The 12,164-nt window shown below is 46.7% G+C and overlaps 1 protein-coding gene across 1 annotated transcript in view; it reads left to right on the top strand.

Annotated features, from left to right (window-relative positions):
* LOC117056924 (tropomodulin-2-like) overlaps positions 1-11,916 on the top strand; it is a 32,427-nt gene extending 20,511 nt beyond the window's left edge. The window contains 5 exon segments of the mRNA XM_033167623.1: positions 3,982-4,112; positions 5,725-5,832; positions 7,921-8,064; positions 9,797-9,941; positions 11,727-11,916. Coding sequence (XP_033023514.1) covers positions 3,982-4,112; positions 5,725-5,832; positions 7,921-8,064; positions 9,797-9,941; positions 11,727-11,761 — 563 coding nt within the window. The 3' untranslated portion in view covers positions 11,762-11,916.
* Positions 11,917-12,164: the final 248 nt, after the last annotated feature.

A 12,164-nucleotide genomic window follows, 5' to 3' on the forward strand; every position in this document is an offset into this window, starting at 1 on the left:
GACACTGAGTCTGTCAGCTGTCTCTCTCCTGGTCAGGACCGAATTTAGGTTTGATGAAGCCCTAAGCTACTGAAGGTCATGGGGCCCTATATATCTCCAGCTATCCTTTGTCGACAACAAATTGTCACTGTTTTAGACTTCCAGAATGGATTAAGTTTGAGAACCAAGGTACCACTATATATAGATATGAGCAAACCAGTGATATTTTAGGGAGTAGGCTAGCAGGCAGGGCCCATTACTTACATCATCATAGGAGCCAAGAAGAAGAAGAAGAAGAAGAAGAAGAAGAAGAAGAAGAAGAAGAAGAAGAAGAAGAAGAAGAAGAAGAAGAGTTTGGATTTGATATCCCGCTTTATCACTACCTGAAGGAGTCTCAAAGCAGCTAACATTCTCCTTCCCCTTCCTCCCCCACAACAAACACTCTGTGAGGTGAGTGGGGCTGAGAGACTTCAAAGAAGTGTGACTAGCCCAAGGTCACCCAGCAGCTGCATGTGGAGGAGCGGAGACGCGAACCCGGTTCACCAGATTACAAGTCCACCGCTCTTAACCACTACACCACACTGGCCTACACAACACACAACACTGTTGCTGCATGTAGGTTTTATTTTATTTTATTTTTATCTTATATTTTGGAAATGTACATCCTGGTGGTTTTTTCCTTTAATTTTTTGGGGGGGCCCCCAAGAGAATGGGGCTCTAAGCTGTAGCTTGTTTAGTTTATACATAAAACTTGCACTGCCCCCAGTGCTTCTTCTTCCTGCTGCTCCTCTCCCAATATTTCCCAGCTTCTCCCCTCTGCAAACCACTGTTCTAAATCAATACTTTCCTCCTCTTCTCAGGAAGGATCAGGAGGAGGGGGGGCGGTCCCCACCATTCCTCCTCAGTCCAGTTCCTGATATCAGCCTTACCAACAAGCTGCCTTCTCCCAGCCCACTAGGCGCTGGGGTGAAACTGCTCCCGGAGTGAGAGCTGCAGCAATTTCACCTGGCCCCTCGCAGGCTGAGGCCAACGTGGCTTGTTTTTTCAACATCGCCAGATGTTTGTTGTTATACCGCGATGTTGAAAAGCTGATATAGCCCAGCCCTAGCAAGGATTAGATGGAGCTCCTGGGTGGAAGGGCAGGGTTAAAAGCAAAGACATAAGACAAACTGCTCCCAGGCAGGGAAGCATTTCATACACCTGCAGAAATAGGACCTGTTCCACAAAAGCTTATGGCACAATACACATGCTACTCTTCAGGAGGGATGGGGCAGAAATTCAATACAGTTCACATTTAAGGCAAAGCTAACCTAAGTTGCAGCTTCCAAAGGGTCAAGGGTGCATATAATTGCATATGTTTGTGAAAATAACATGCAGAGCTGTGTTATTTTAGGGGAAATTGCAGGAATAATTGCATTAAAATGTGCATATAGGAGGAGAAATTTTGAATTGCCGATGGGTTTTCATGAGGAGCTGAAGCTGAAACAAATTCACCCATCCCAACTCTTTAAAGTGCCACAGAACTTGTGCGGTTGCTGGAAAAGTCTAAGGCAGCTCCCCATCTCAAATTTCTCTTTAATTTGTATTTGGCTTGGAGTTTGCTAGTTGCTAGAAGTATAGCTTTCCATACAGTAGCTGCTTGGGTGGTCTAAGCCTGATATTTATCTCTGTCTAGTATTTAAGAATTACAATTGCAGATTAGCTTTAAAAGCTGTGGGTTGGGTTTTTGTTTTTGGGAAAAAAAGCACTTGCAGGAATAATCAGTGCTGCTTTATATAGCTCAGGGCTGCCAGCATTGAGAATGGTTGTGCAAGCAAGGCTCCTCAGGACTTGACAAATAATGGGTTGGCAAAGTGAGCAGCTCTTCTTTTGTAGGATGTGCAGATGTGGCAATTTCACGAGCACCAATTGAATTCACAGATGGAGCATGTAGAGAATGTCCATAACTTAATTGAGACCAGCACAATTCTATAGAATAGAGGCACCCCTCATATCTTTCTAGGATATCTTTCCTAATGAGATTCACTAGTGTTGGGTCATCTTAAATGACAGAATAGGGTTGTTGTGGTTGTTATTTATTAAATTTATATACTGCCCTATACCTGCAGGTCTCAGGATGGTTGTTGTGATGAAACTGACTGAATGACTGTCTGAATAATGACTGTCTGAACAACAACAACAACAACAACAACAACAACAACAATTTATTATTTATACCCCGCCCAACAATTTATTATTTATACCCCGCCCATCTGGCTGGGTTTCCCCAGCCGCTCTGGGCAGCTCCCAACAGAATATTAAAAACATGATAAAGCATCAAAATTAAAACTTCCCTAAACAGGGTTGCCTTAGATGTCTTCTAAAAGTCAGATAGTTGTTTATTTCCTGGACATCTGGTGGGAGGGCGTTCCACAGGGCGAGCCACACCACTGAGAAGGACCTCTGCCTGGTTCCCTGTAACCTTACTTCTCGCAATGAAGGAAGCACCTGAAGGCCCTCGGCCCTTGCCAGAATCCCACCCGAAAACAGTGAGGAGGTGAAGAAGAAGAAGAAGAAGAAGAAGAAGAAGAAGAAGAAGAAGAAGAAGAAGTGGTGTTTGGATTTGATATCCCGCTTTATCAGTACCCGAAGGAGTCTCAAAGCGGCTAACATTCTCCTTTCCCTTCTCCCCCCACAACACACACTCTGTGAGGTGAGTGGAGCTGAGAGACTTCAAAGAAGTGTGACTAGCCCAAGGTCACCCAGCAGCTGCATGTGGAGGAGCGGGGGCGCAAACCCGCTTCACCAGATTATGAGTCTACACCACACTGGCTCTCAACTCTGGAACTTGTGCAAAAACGCTCTCCCAGAATTCCCCATCCTATTTGTGGGCAGTGAAATTGGTGGTGGGGGAGCATTCTCCTGAATATTTGGGATGGAGGGATGGTAATTCTGCTGCAATTTGGATGGTGACAAAAAAGGAAACTCAGAAAATTCATCAGAAAACTCCCTGGGGAAATTGCTGGCTCGCGTAACACCCAGCATGGGATTTAGAAAGGTCAAATAACCAAGGAGCATCTTTAAAAACTGGGCATGTGGTGGGGGCATGAATCTTCAGGATGTCTCCCCTCTTCCCCATGACTTTACCTTCTGCGCAACCAGCGGGACATTGTGCCATGGGGGTAGAAAACCGAAGATGTCCAGAAAGTAAGTCAATCCACCTGAACAGCTTTCAAGACAAGAACAGAAGAAGTGATCTGAATTCAGCTGCTAACTGCTCCAACTGACTGGGCTTTCAACTGACCCAGGGATCCTTTCAAAGAACTCACCTGGTCTCCTAGGAAACAAAACATTCTGCAGGATTCCACAGCTGGTTGTGAGGTCAGAGCCTGGCCAAGGACTGGAGCCAATGGGCTCCGGGCTCCAGGAACGCTCTCTCTGCCAGGCCCATGGCACCTGGGCAGCTACCAAGCATCTGGCCCACCTTCTTTCCCTCAGAGAATCCCGGGCACTGAAGTTTACCTCTCACAGAGTTACAATTCCCAGCAACTGAACAAGAATAAGAATAGTTTATTTATACCCTGCCCATTCGGCTGGGTTTCCCCAGACACTCTCTCTGGGCGGCTCGCAACAGAATATTAAAAACACAACAAAAGATCAAACATTACAAACCTTCTTAAATTTCTCTGTGTTTTTAATAATCATAATCATAATCATAAAAATTTGGCTCCCAACAGAATTAAAAGCGCAATAAAACATCAAACATTAAAAACCTCCCTAAACAGGGCTGCCTTCAGATGTCTTCTAAAAGTCAGAGTTGTTTATTACCTTGACATCTGATGGGAGGGCGTTCTACAGGACAGGTGCCACTACCAAGAAGACCCTCTGCCTGGTTCCCTGTAGCTTCACTTCTTGCAGGGAGGGAACCGCCAGAAGGCCCTCAGAGCTGGATCTCAGTGTCTGGGCTGAACGATGGGGGTGGAGATGCCATCCCAATGCATAACTGGCTTATGTTCTTTTTAGATGTAGTCAAAGGTGAGAAGGTCAAGCCAGTGTTCGAGGAACCGCCTAACCCAACGAATGTTGAAGCCTCTTTGCAAAGGATAAAGGCAAATGATCCCACGCTCCTGGAAGTCAATCTGAACAACATAAAGGTAGGGATATCATTGCTGCTCATCTGATTGCCCCATTGTGCCATTTTTTTAAATTTGCAAAGTATTCCTAAAGGTCTTAAATTTGTTTTATAAAGTACTAGCTGTCCCGGCCATGCATTGCGGTGGCTTTTTTTTGTGAAATGGAAAAGGAAGATATATATATATAAATGTAAACTGTCTATGCCCACAGCTTCTCCCATTGAATTTCCGCCTGCCTCCTCTCCATCTTTCCCCCCATTTCTTCCTCCCTCCACACAGCTTCTCCCATTGAATTTCCGCCTGCCTCCTCTCCATCTTTCCCCCCATTTCTTCCTCCCTCCACACAGCTTCTCCTGTTGAATTTCCGCCTGCCTCCTCTCCTTCTTTCCCCCCATTTCTGCATGCTACCTTCCCCTCCCCCGCACTTTCCCTGGTTACCCCAAAACTCTGTTGCTTACTGCTGTATAATTGCAAATGAAGCTTGCGTTCTGGAAAGCGGCTGTCGATTGCTGTGGCCTGGGAAGGCGCGCACGCACACGCAGATGGCTTCTTCGGGGGTTGGTGGCCTCCATTTTTGCCCCGCGTTACCATAGCAACCTGGCCTCGCAACGCCACCTGGCCTCAAAGCCCGGCTTCTCTCCTGTCTCTTAAGGTTTGGTCATGTAGTAGCAGCTCTATCCCCCCCTCCCCAACCTCTCTGTGAACAGCTGCCTGCTTGTTATGCTTTGTCGGGCCCCTTGAGGCGGCGGCTGAAAGTTAGGCCGCAAATGGCGGACAGCCATTTGAGGCGGCGGCTGTAAGTTGTCGCCTCAGGAGTTGGGTGGCGCCTTTCTATTGGTTGCTGGTTGTGATGTCAGTGCTGTTGCTGGTGACATCTAATAGGCGTGCCAATTTTTTTTTTGCATTTATTCTTTATTTTAGGTATGTCAGGTGTGTGTGTGTTTTTTTTAAAAAAATTAATGATCCTATGTTATTCCCTGATGGTCATGGAATGCTGTGTCCTAATTTGATGCTGTTTGGTCCAGCGGTTACGGAGCAAGTTGGTAACACCCGCGCACGGAATGGGAACATTTATGTATATCTAGATCAGTGTTTTTCAACCACTGTTCCGCGGCACACTAGTGTGCCGCGAGATGTTGCCTGGTGTGCCGTGGGAAAAATTGTGTTTATTTGATTCCTATTCAAGAGAATTACTTTATATATAGTTAATATAGGCACAGAGTTAAATTTTTTAACATTTTCTAATGGTGGTGTGCCTCGTGATTTTTTTCATAAAACAAGTGTGCCCTTGCCCAAAAAAGGTTGAAAAACACTGATCTAGATTGTTACGACACTACCCCAGTCTTGTGAGTGGTGAGAGAATTCAGGGGTGCCTCCGCTTCACCCAGGGTTTGGTTACCTTGGAATAAAGGTCAGCAGAGACTGTGGCGTCTTTAGGATATATGGTTTTATTTACACACATATACAACTGAGCATAGCATGGAGGGGCTCACAGCATTACCACCCCAACAGATATTGCTTCTCCATTAGAATTCCAGGGAATGACCCTTCCAACTCTATGATTCTATGATTTGGATTCAAATTCAATAGATATATTCATTTTTAAATATTGTATTTTTCTCGATTAATACAGAATATCCCCATTCCAACTTTGAAAGACTTTGCAAAAGCTTTGGAAACCAACACCCACGTGACGAAATTCAGCCTGGCTGCTACTCGGAGCAATGACCCTGTGGCAATTGTAAGTTTGAGAAGACTATTCTTTGGAGAGAAAGAAAAAGCTCTTCACTTTTGGCTGAATCAAGCTGCAGTGCTCCAAATGCCGAGAAGCTTTCTCTGTGGGAGCGCAAACTCAAAACTAGCTCCGGGGTCGCAGTGTTTTTGAGATTTTGTCAGGGAAAGTTCTCTCCAACAGCTTTCCTCTGCCCTGTTCGAGAGTTCACTCTCTCTCCTTCATTGCTGGATTTGGGAACGTAGGAAAACTAGATTTTGTGTCTAGCTGCTGAGCCAGCAGAAACTAATCAGGCATAGCTCTCCTTACCTCTGCCTATGATAGAAAAGACCTCACAGCTGTGCTGCTGTTAAAATGCACCAGAGTCTCAGAAGAAGAAATAAAACGGCAATTTGGCATACTGGTTATGGGGGTCGCAAACTGTTTTAGAAAAAATGTAACCTCCCTCACCGCTTAATGGCCAAGGGAGTCGCTCAGTTGCTTCATGGGCACCTGGGAAGAACCTCAGAGGCATCCTGTTCGTGACTCCTGAGTTACAAAAATCCAAGCACATTTTATCCAGAAAATAAATTAGGTCCCGTTTTAGAGCTCTAACATCTCTGATTTGTAAGCTGCATTGCTGTCCCATCAGCATCCATAGACAGAGGAAGCGAGCAAGTGCGTGCCCACACAAACACACACAGCAACCTTCCTTCCTCTTCATCCCAGCATGCCTTGCTTCTCAGAACCAATCACAGAAATGAGAATATTCTGCTATTTATACTGGCCAGGCTCCAGCATGCTAAATTCTCCTTCAGCTGAGTCTGCGGCCACTGATTCATGTCTCCTAAGTTCTTCTTCTTTGAATCGGCAGGGGAGTCGCCACGCTACATGAGGGGACAGGTGGAGCACAGCTGAGGCTTCTCAGTTGGGTCCCCGGGATTGTAGAGCTGAAGAGCTAAGCGTTGCAAGAACGCTTTCCTGCATGGCCACCCTTTGAGGGATGTTTCACATAACCTGTGTCGATTGGACAAAACCTCATCCCACAATTTTTTTCCCCGGAGGGCCAAACAAGTCATGGCATTAAACAGGCCTTTGCATTTAACAGACCGTGGTTTGGCAGTATGTTTGGACCAGGCATAGGCAAACTCGGCCCTCCAGATGTTTTGAGACTACAACTCCCATCATCCCTGACCAGTGGTCCTGTTAGCTAGGGATGATGGGAATTGTAGTCCCAAAACATCAGGAGGGGCGAGTTTGCCTATGCCTGGTTTGGAGCATGCATAGTTCATTGGAAAGAGAGTTCTAGAACTGTGGAGGAGGAGGAGGAGGAGGAGGAGGAGGAGGAGGAGGAGGGAGAAGCTACCCTTCTGATTGGGTTACCTGAGCCACTGTAGGTGGCATAGCTGTCAACTTTTTCCTTTTTTTAAGGGAAATTCCCTTATTCCGAATAGGATTCCTTGCAATAAAAGGGAAAAGTTGACAGCTATGGTAGGTGGTTTCCAACAAATCAAAACACAAGATGACATTAAACATTAAAAAAAAATCCCTGAACAGGGCTGCCTTCAGATGTCTTCTAAAGGTTGTGCAGTTCCTTATCTCCTTGGCATCTGATGGTAGGGAGTTCCTGTGTCTTTTGCCCCATAACCTAATTGAACTTACTGGGTGGAAGCCTACATGTTGGGCCTCGAGCAGAGCTGATCTTAACACCCAGGCAGAATCACATGGGTGATGGTGGTCCTTTAGTTAATGGATTCTGAACCATTTAGGCCTTTAAAGTTTAACACCGGCAGTTGGAATTGGGCCTAAAAATACATCTGTAGGAAATGCAGCTTGTGCCAAATTGATGTCAGGTGTTGCAACTTCACGTCATTAACATCAGTATCAAAACTTCCACTATCAGAAACTGGAAAAGGCACATTGTTCATCTTGGGAAATTCTTACATACCGCTGCATATCCAATGATAGGAGCCTATATTCTCATGGGGCCCTTACATGTAGGTATTGTTGTTGTTCCTATTGCTACCCACCCCATCCCAGCTGGTCCGGGGGCAGGTTACAGCGCTTTGTGGGGTATCCCGAGATCTGAACTCACCTCACTCTTTTTCTCCCCTTCAGGCTTTTGCAGATACATTAAAAGTGAACAAGACGCTGAAAAGTCTAAATATAGAATCCAATTTCATCACGGGGACAGGCATCCTCGCCTTGGTTGAGGCCCTGAAAGGGAATGAAACATTGACGGAGATAAAAATTGATAATCAGGTAAGGAAAGGGCAGCAGACTGGAACTTAAGGGTAAGCTGGAATCTGAAAGTTGCAGCTTGACCATGGAAATTAGCTGGGAGGCAGTGTCCAAGGTCTTGTGTTCAGCAGTAGGAGGGCAAGGCTTTTGATTTTCCTTAGTGCAAGGATGGGGAACCTGTGGCCCTCCAGGTGTTGTTGGTCTCCCAGTGCCCATCAGCAGCATGACTGATGGTCAGGGATGATTGACACCATCTGGAAGATCAAAGGCGATCTGCAGAGTTGTCACCTGCCCCACACCCAGGGGCGCCAACTAGTGGGGGCTGAGGGCACCCTCCAATTTTTTCAAGAAGAGGTCTGGACCCCCTCAAAATTCCATGGCGGCCATGCATGCATGTCACAGGGCATGCTTGCATCATGCACACAAGCCCTGCAGCGTGCACACAACACATCAGCACGCCCCCGCGGCATGCGCGAGTGACGTCAGTGTGGCATGTGTGCATGATGCCAGCACATGTGTGTGCGTTGCCCAGCCCCCCTCAGTTGCGGGGGCAAGCCAGTGCGTTTGCCCGTACCTGATGGCACGGGTGAAGCCATGTACCTTTGGAAGTGCCGCTGTGATCGGCGCAGGATTTTTGCAAGCTGCATCTTCACTTGCCCCACAGCTGATGTCATACGGTGTCAGACTTTGGGGAATCAGCTCCCTCCTCCGTGGCAGTAGAAGATCAAATGAAAGGAATGTCTTACCAGTTAAATTCTTTAATAATCACAGTGAGAGGGAAAAAAAACACATCTCCCTAGAATGGCGGTGCTCCCAATTAAGGCTCACTCCCCCCTACCCCTCTATTAATCTACGTCACTCCTACGTCTTGTAATCTGAGTTTGTACCATCTGCACTTTCTGTTCTGAGATTTTCTGAGCTCTTCACGATCTTGGGGAGAGTAGAGAAATGCTGTCCAATGACTGTGAATCTGTTAACCCTCTTTCTCCCAGTGTTTCTTCTTCTTCTAGCTTTTCCCCATCCAGTATTTCCCAGCTTCTGCATTCTGAACTATTCCCCTCTGCAAACCACTATTCCAAAACTACGCTGTCCTCCTGTTCCTGGGAAGATTCGGGATCAGGGGGAGTGGGTGGCTCCCACCATTCCTCCTCAGTGCAGCCCTCCTCAGCACAGTCCCTGACATATGGGGAAGCAGCCTTGTGAACCCAAATAGGGAGGCCCTGGGGATATTGACCACCTTGGGAGCCAGATGTTCCCCACCACTGCTGCAGAAGCTAGTCTTGCCCTTGGGCACAGTGACCATGCCCCCACCCCACCCATCTGTTCAGTTGGTGTGTGAAGGGGATCTATGGGCACACAACCCATATGCGGACAGAGCATTCCTTTCTGCCCTGGCCATACTTGTGTACTGTGGGAAGGAATGGTCACTCTGTATGTTGGGGGCATGGCTTGCTGACATGGCTCTGCAACCACCTTCAGATGTTCTATAAAGGGGTCATCTAAACTCCCCCACCCAACACACACATGCAGACACTTAAGATTTGCACAGATCCATCCCTTGTTATCCTTGTTCCTCCCTCCTCTCTCTGTCTGGTCTCCCTGCCTACCCTTGACTGGAAGCTCTTTGAAGCCAGGGACTTGCTTTTTCCTGTAAAGTGCCATGTATGTTGATGTGCTATATAAAGCGTTGGGGGAAATCTGTGTGTCTGCTTCTTTCTGCCAAGGAAGTAAACATTTCCACCTCCTTTCCCAGAGACAACAGCTCGGCACAGCGGTAGAGATGGAGATTGCTCAGATGTTGGAGGAGAATTCACAGATCCTCAAATTTGGGTACCAGTTTACAAAGCAAGGCCCAAGAACCAGGGTAGCATCAGCCATCACTAAAAATAATGACCTAGGTAAGACTTGCTGGTCCTAGCAAGACCTCTGGGGCCTTCTTCAGTTGCCAAGGTAACATTTCCCAGCCTTAAGTTCCCCTGGTAACATTTCCTCACTAGTCTGAGAATGGTAAACATTTTTTTTTTACAGTAGCACTTTTTCAGAGTTAGGATTTTGGGCAGTTGTACTGGGGAACCTCTTATCCTGTATTCGAATGTCAGACCAGAGAAATGCCATTAGATAAAGGCACTTTCCTGCCTCCTTTGGGCTGAAGCAGAATGATGCTTGCATACCTGTACAGTAGGGCTGGGGAAAATGTGGCTTTTCCAGATATTGTTGGACTGCAACTCCCATCACCCATGCCTGCTGGCCATATCGGCTGCGACTGATTGGAACTGGAGTCAAGCAGCACCCGAAGAGCCACAGGTTCTCCACTCAAGCTGTATAGTCAGTAGCAATGGAAAGGAGTTCTAATGCATATGTTCATAGCCTGGATGTGGGTGACTGTAGCTGTCGGAAGCTCCTCTCTCCAACCTTCAGAGGGCATTTGCTCATCAGAAGTAAAGCCACGCGGGGTTCCTTGTAATGGTGGAGACAGGATGATCATCTTGGCTTTTTGATGGTGTGACACAGCAATTTTTAAAAATGAGCTGAGAATCAGAAGCCTCTCTTCAAAGCTCAGCAATGAGCTTGGAGGAGTGCATTTCACTTTTCAACCTTACATTAAGGCTGTGTGCACACCATACATTTACAGCGGGTGGCACTGTGGTTTAAACCACCGAGCCTCTTGGGCTTGCCGATCGGAAGGTCGCCAGTGCGAATCCCTGCAACGGGGTGAGCTCCCGTTGCTCTGTCCTAGCTCCTGCCAACCTAGCAGTTCGAAAGCACGCCAGTGCAAGTAGATAAATAGGTACCGCTGTGACAGGAAGGTAAACGGCATTTCCGTGCGCTCTGGTTTCCGTCACAGTGTTCTGTTGCACCAGAAGAGGTTTAGTCATGCTGGCCACATGACCCGGAAAGCTGTCTGCAAACAAACGCCGGCTTCCTCGTCCTGAAAGCGAGATGAGCACCGCAACCCCATAGTCGCCTTTGACTGGACTTAATCGCCCAGGGGTTCTTTTTGCCTTTACATTTAAAGCACCATCTAGCTTCCCCGCAAACAAACAAGAAAAAAATTTCAATCAGCAGCCAACGTTGTCTAAACTCTCTGCAAAGAAATCAGGATGAATGCTCATTAAATAGTCTGGATGCTACTCTGATGGTTTACCAGTAACTTTGTTTCAACTTCAAACTTCATTGACTAGAGACTTTATTCATTGGCAGAGCACAGGCTTTGTATATAGAAGGGTTGGGATAGCTCAGTACGTAGAGCATGAGACTCTTAATCCTAGGGTCATGGGTTCGAGACCCACGTTGGGTGAAAGATTCCTGCATTGCAGGGGGTTGGACTAGATGACCCCCCTGGTCCCTTTTCAACTCTACAGTACTTTGATTCTAAGGTCCCAGGTCCAGGGATCTATAAGTAGGGCTGGCAAATACTCCTCTCTGAGACCCTGGAGAATTGCTGGAGATGCCAGGGAATGAATCTGGGAACTTTTGCATGCAAAGCAGTTGCTCTGCCTCTGAGCTTCAAGCCTTCTCTCCAATAAGCTGCAACTTCATGTAAACTTCACATAACTTGCATTGAGCTCCTTGGAAGAAGGGCAGGACGCAAACGCAACACAGTTAATTAACTCTCCCCCCCCCCAAGTTGCAAAATTAGTTAGCAAGCTGTGCTTTCTCTCTCTCTCTCTCCCCCCTTCTAGTTCGCAAGAAGCGTGTGGAAGGAGAACGTCACTAGTCTTGCCAGGAGGTGAACAAGCTAGATGTCAAAGAGAGCTGTTCTATCACCCATCTCAGAGAATTCACTGGTCTTAAGGGAAGACACTGGAAAGTCTTTAGAATGAAGCTGCTCGTGTTCCATTATCCTGTCCCTCTCCCCACACACCTTTTTTTTTTAAAAACAAAATGATTCAGCCTGATTTTTCATTAAAAATATTCTTCTTTTTAATCAATTATGTAAAGCCAAAATGCATACCATGCAGGCCAAATAGGCATTCATGTGGATCTTCTGAAACCACTAGAAGTCTTCCGTTGACATTAAAAAATAATAATCAGTTACAAGATGCAGGATACAAGGCCAGAGGCACAAATGAGTGTGGCACTTTCTCAGTCCTGCTGAATTCTTTTGGCATAAGTAAGGA

This window comes from Lacerta agilis, chromosome 13 (genome assembly GCF_009819535.1).
Source record: "Lacerta agilis isolate rLacAgi1 chromosome 13, rLacAgi1.pri, whole genome shotgun sequence".
NCBI lineage: Eukaryota > Metazoa > Chordata > Lepidosauria > Squamata > Lacertidae > Lacerta > Lacerta agilis.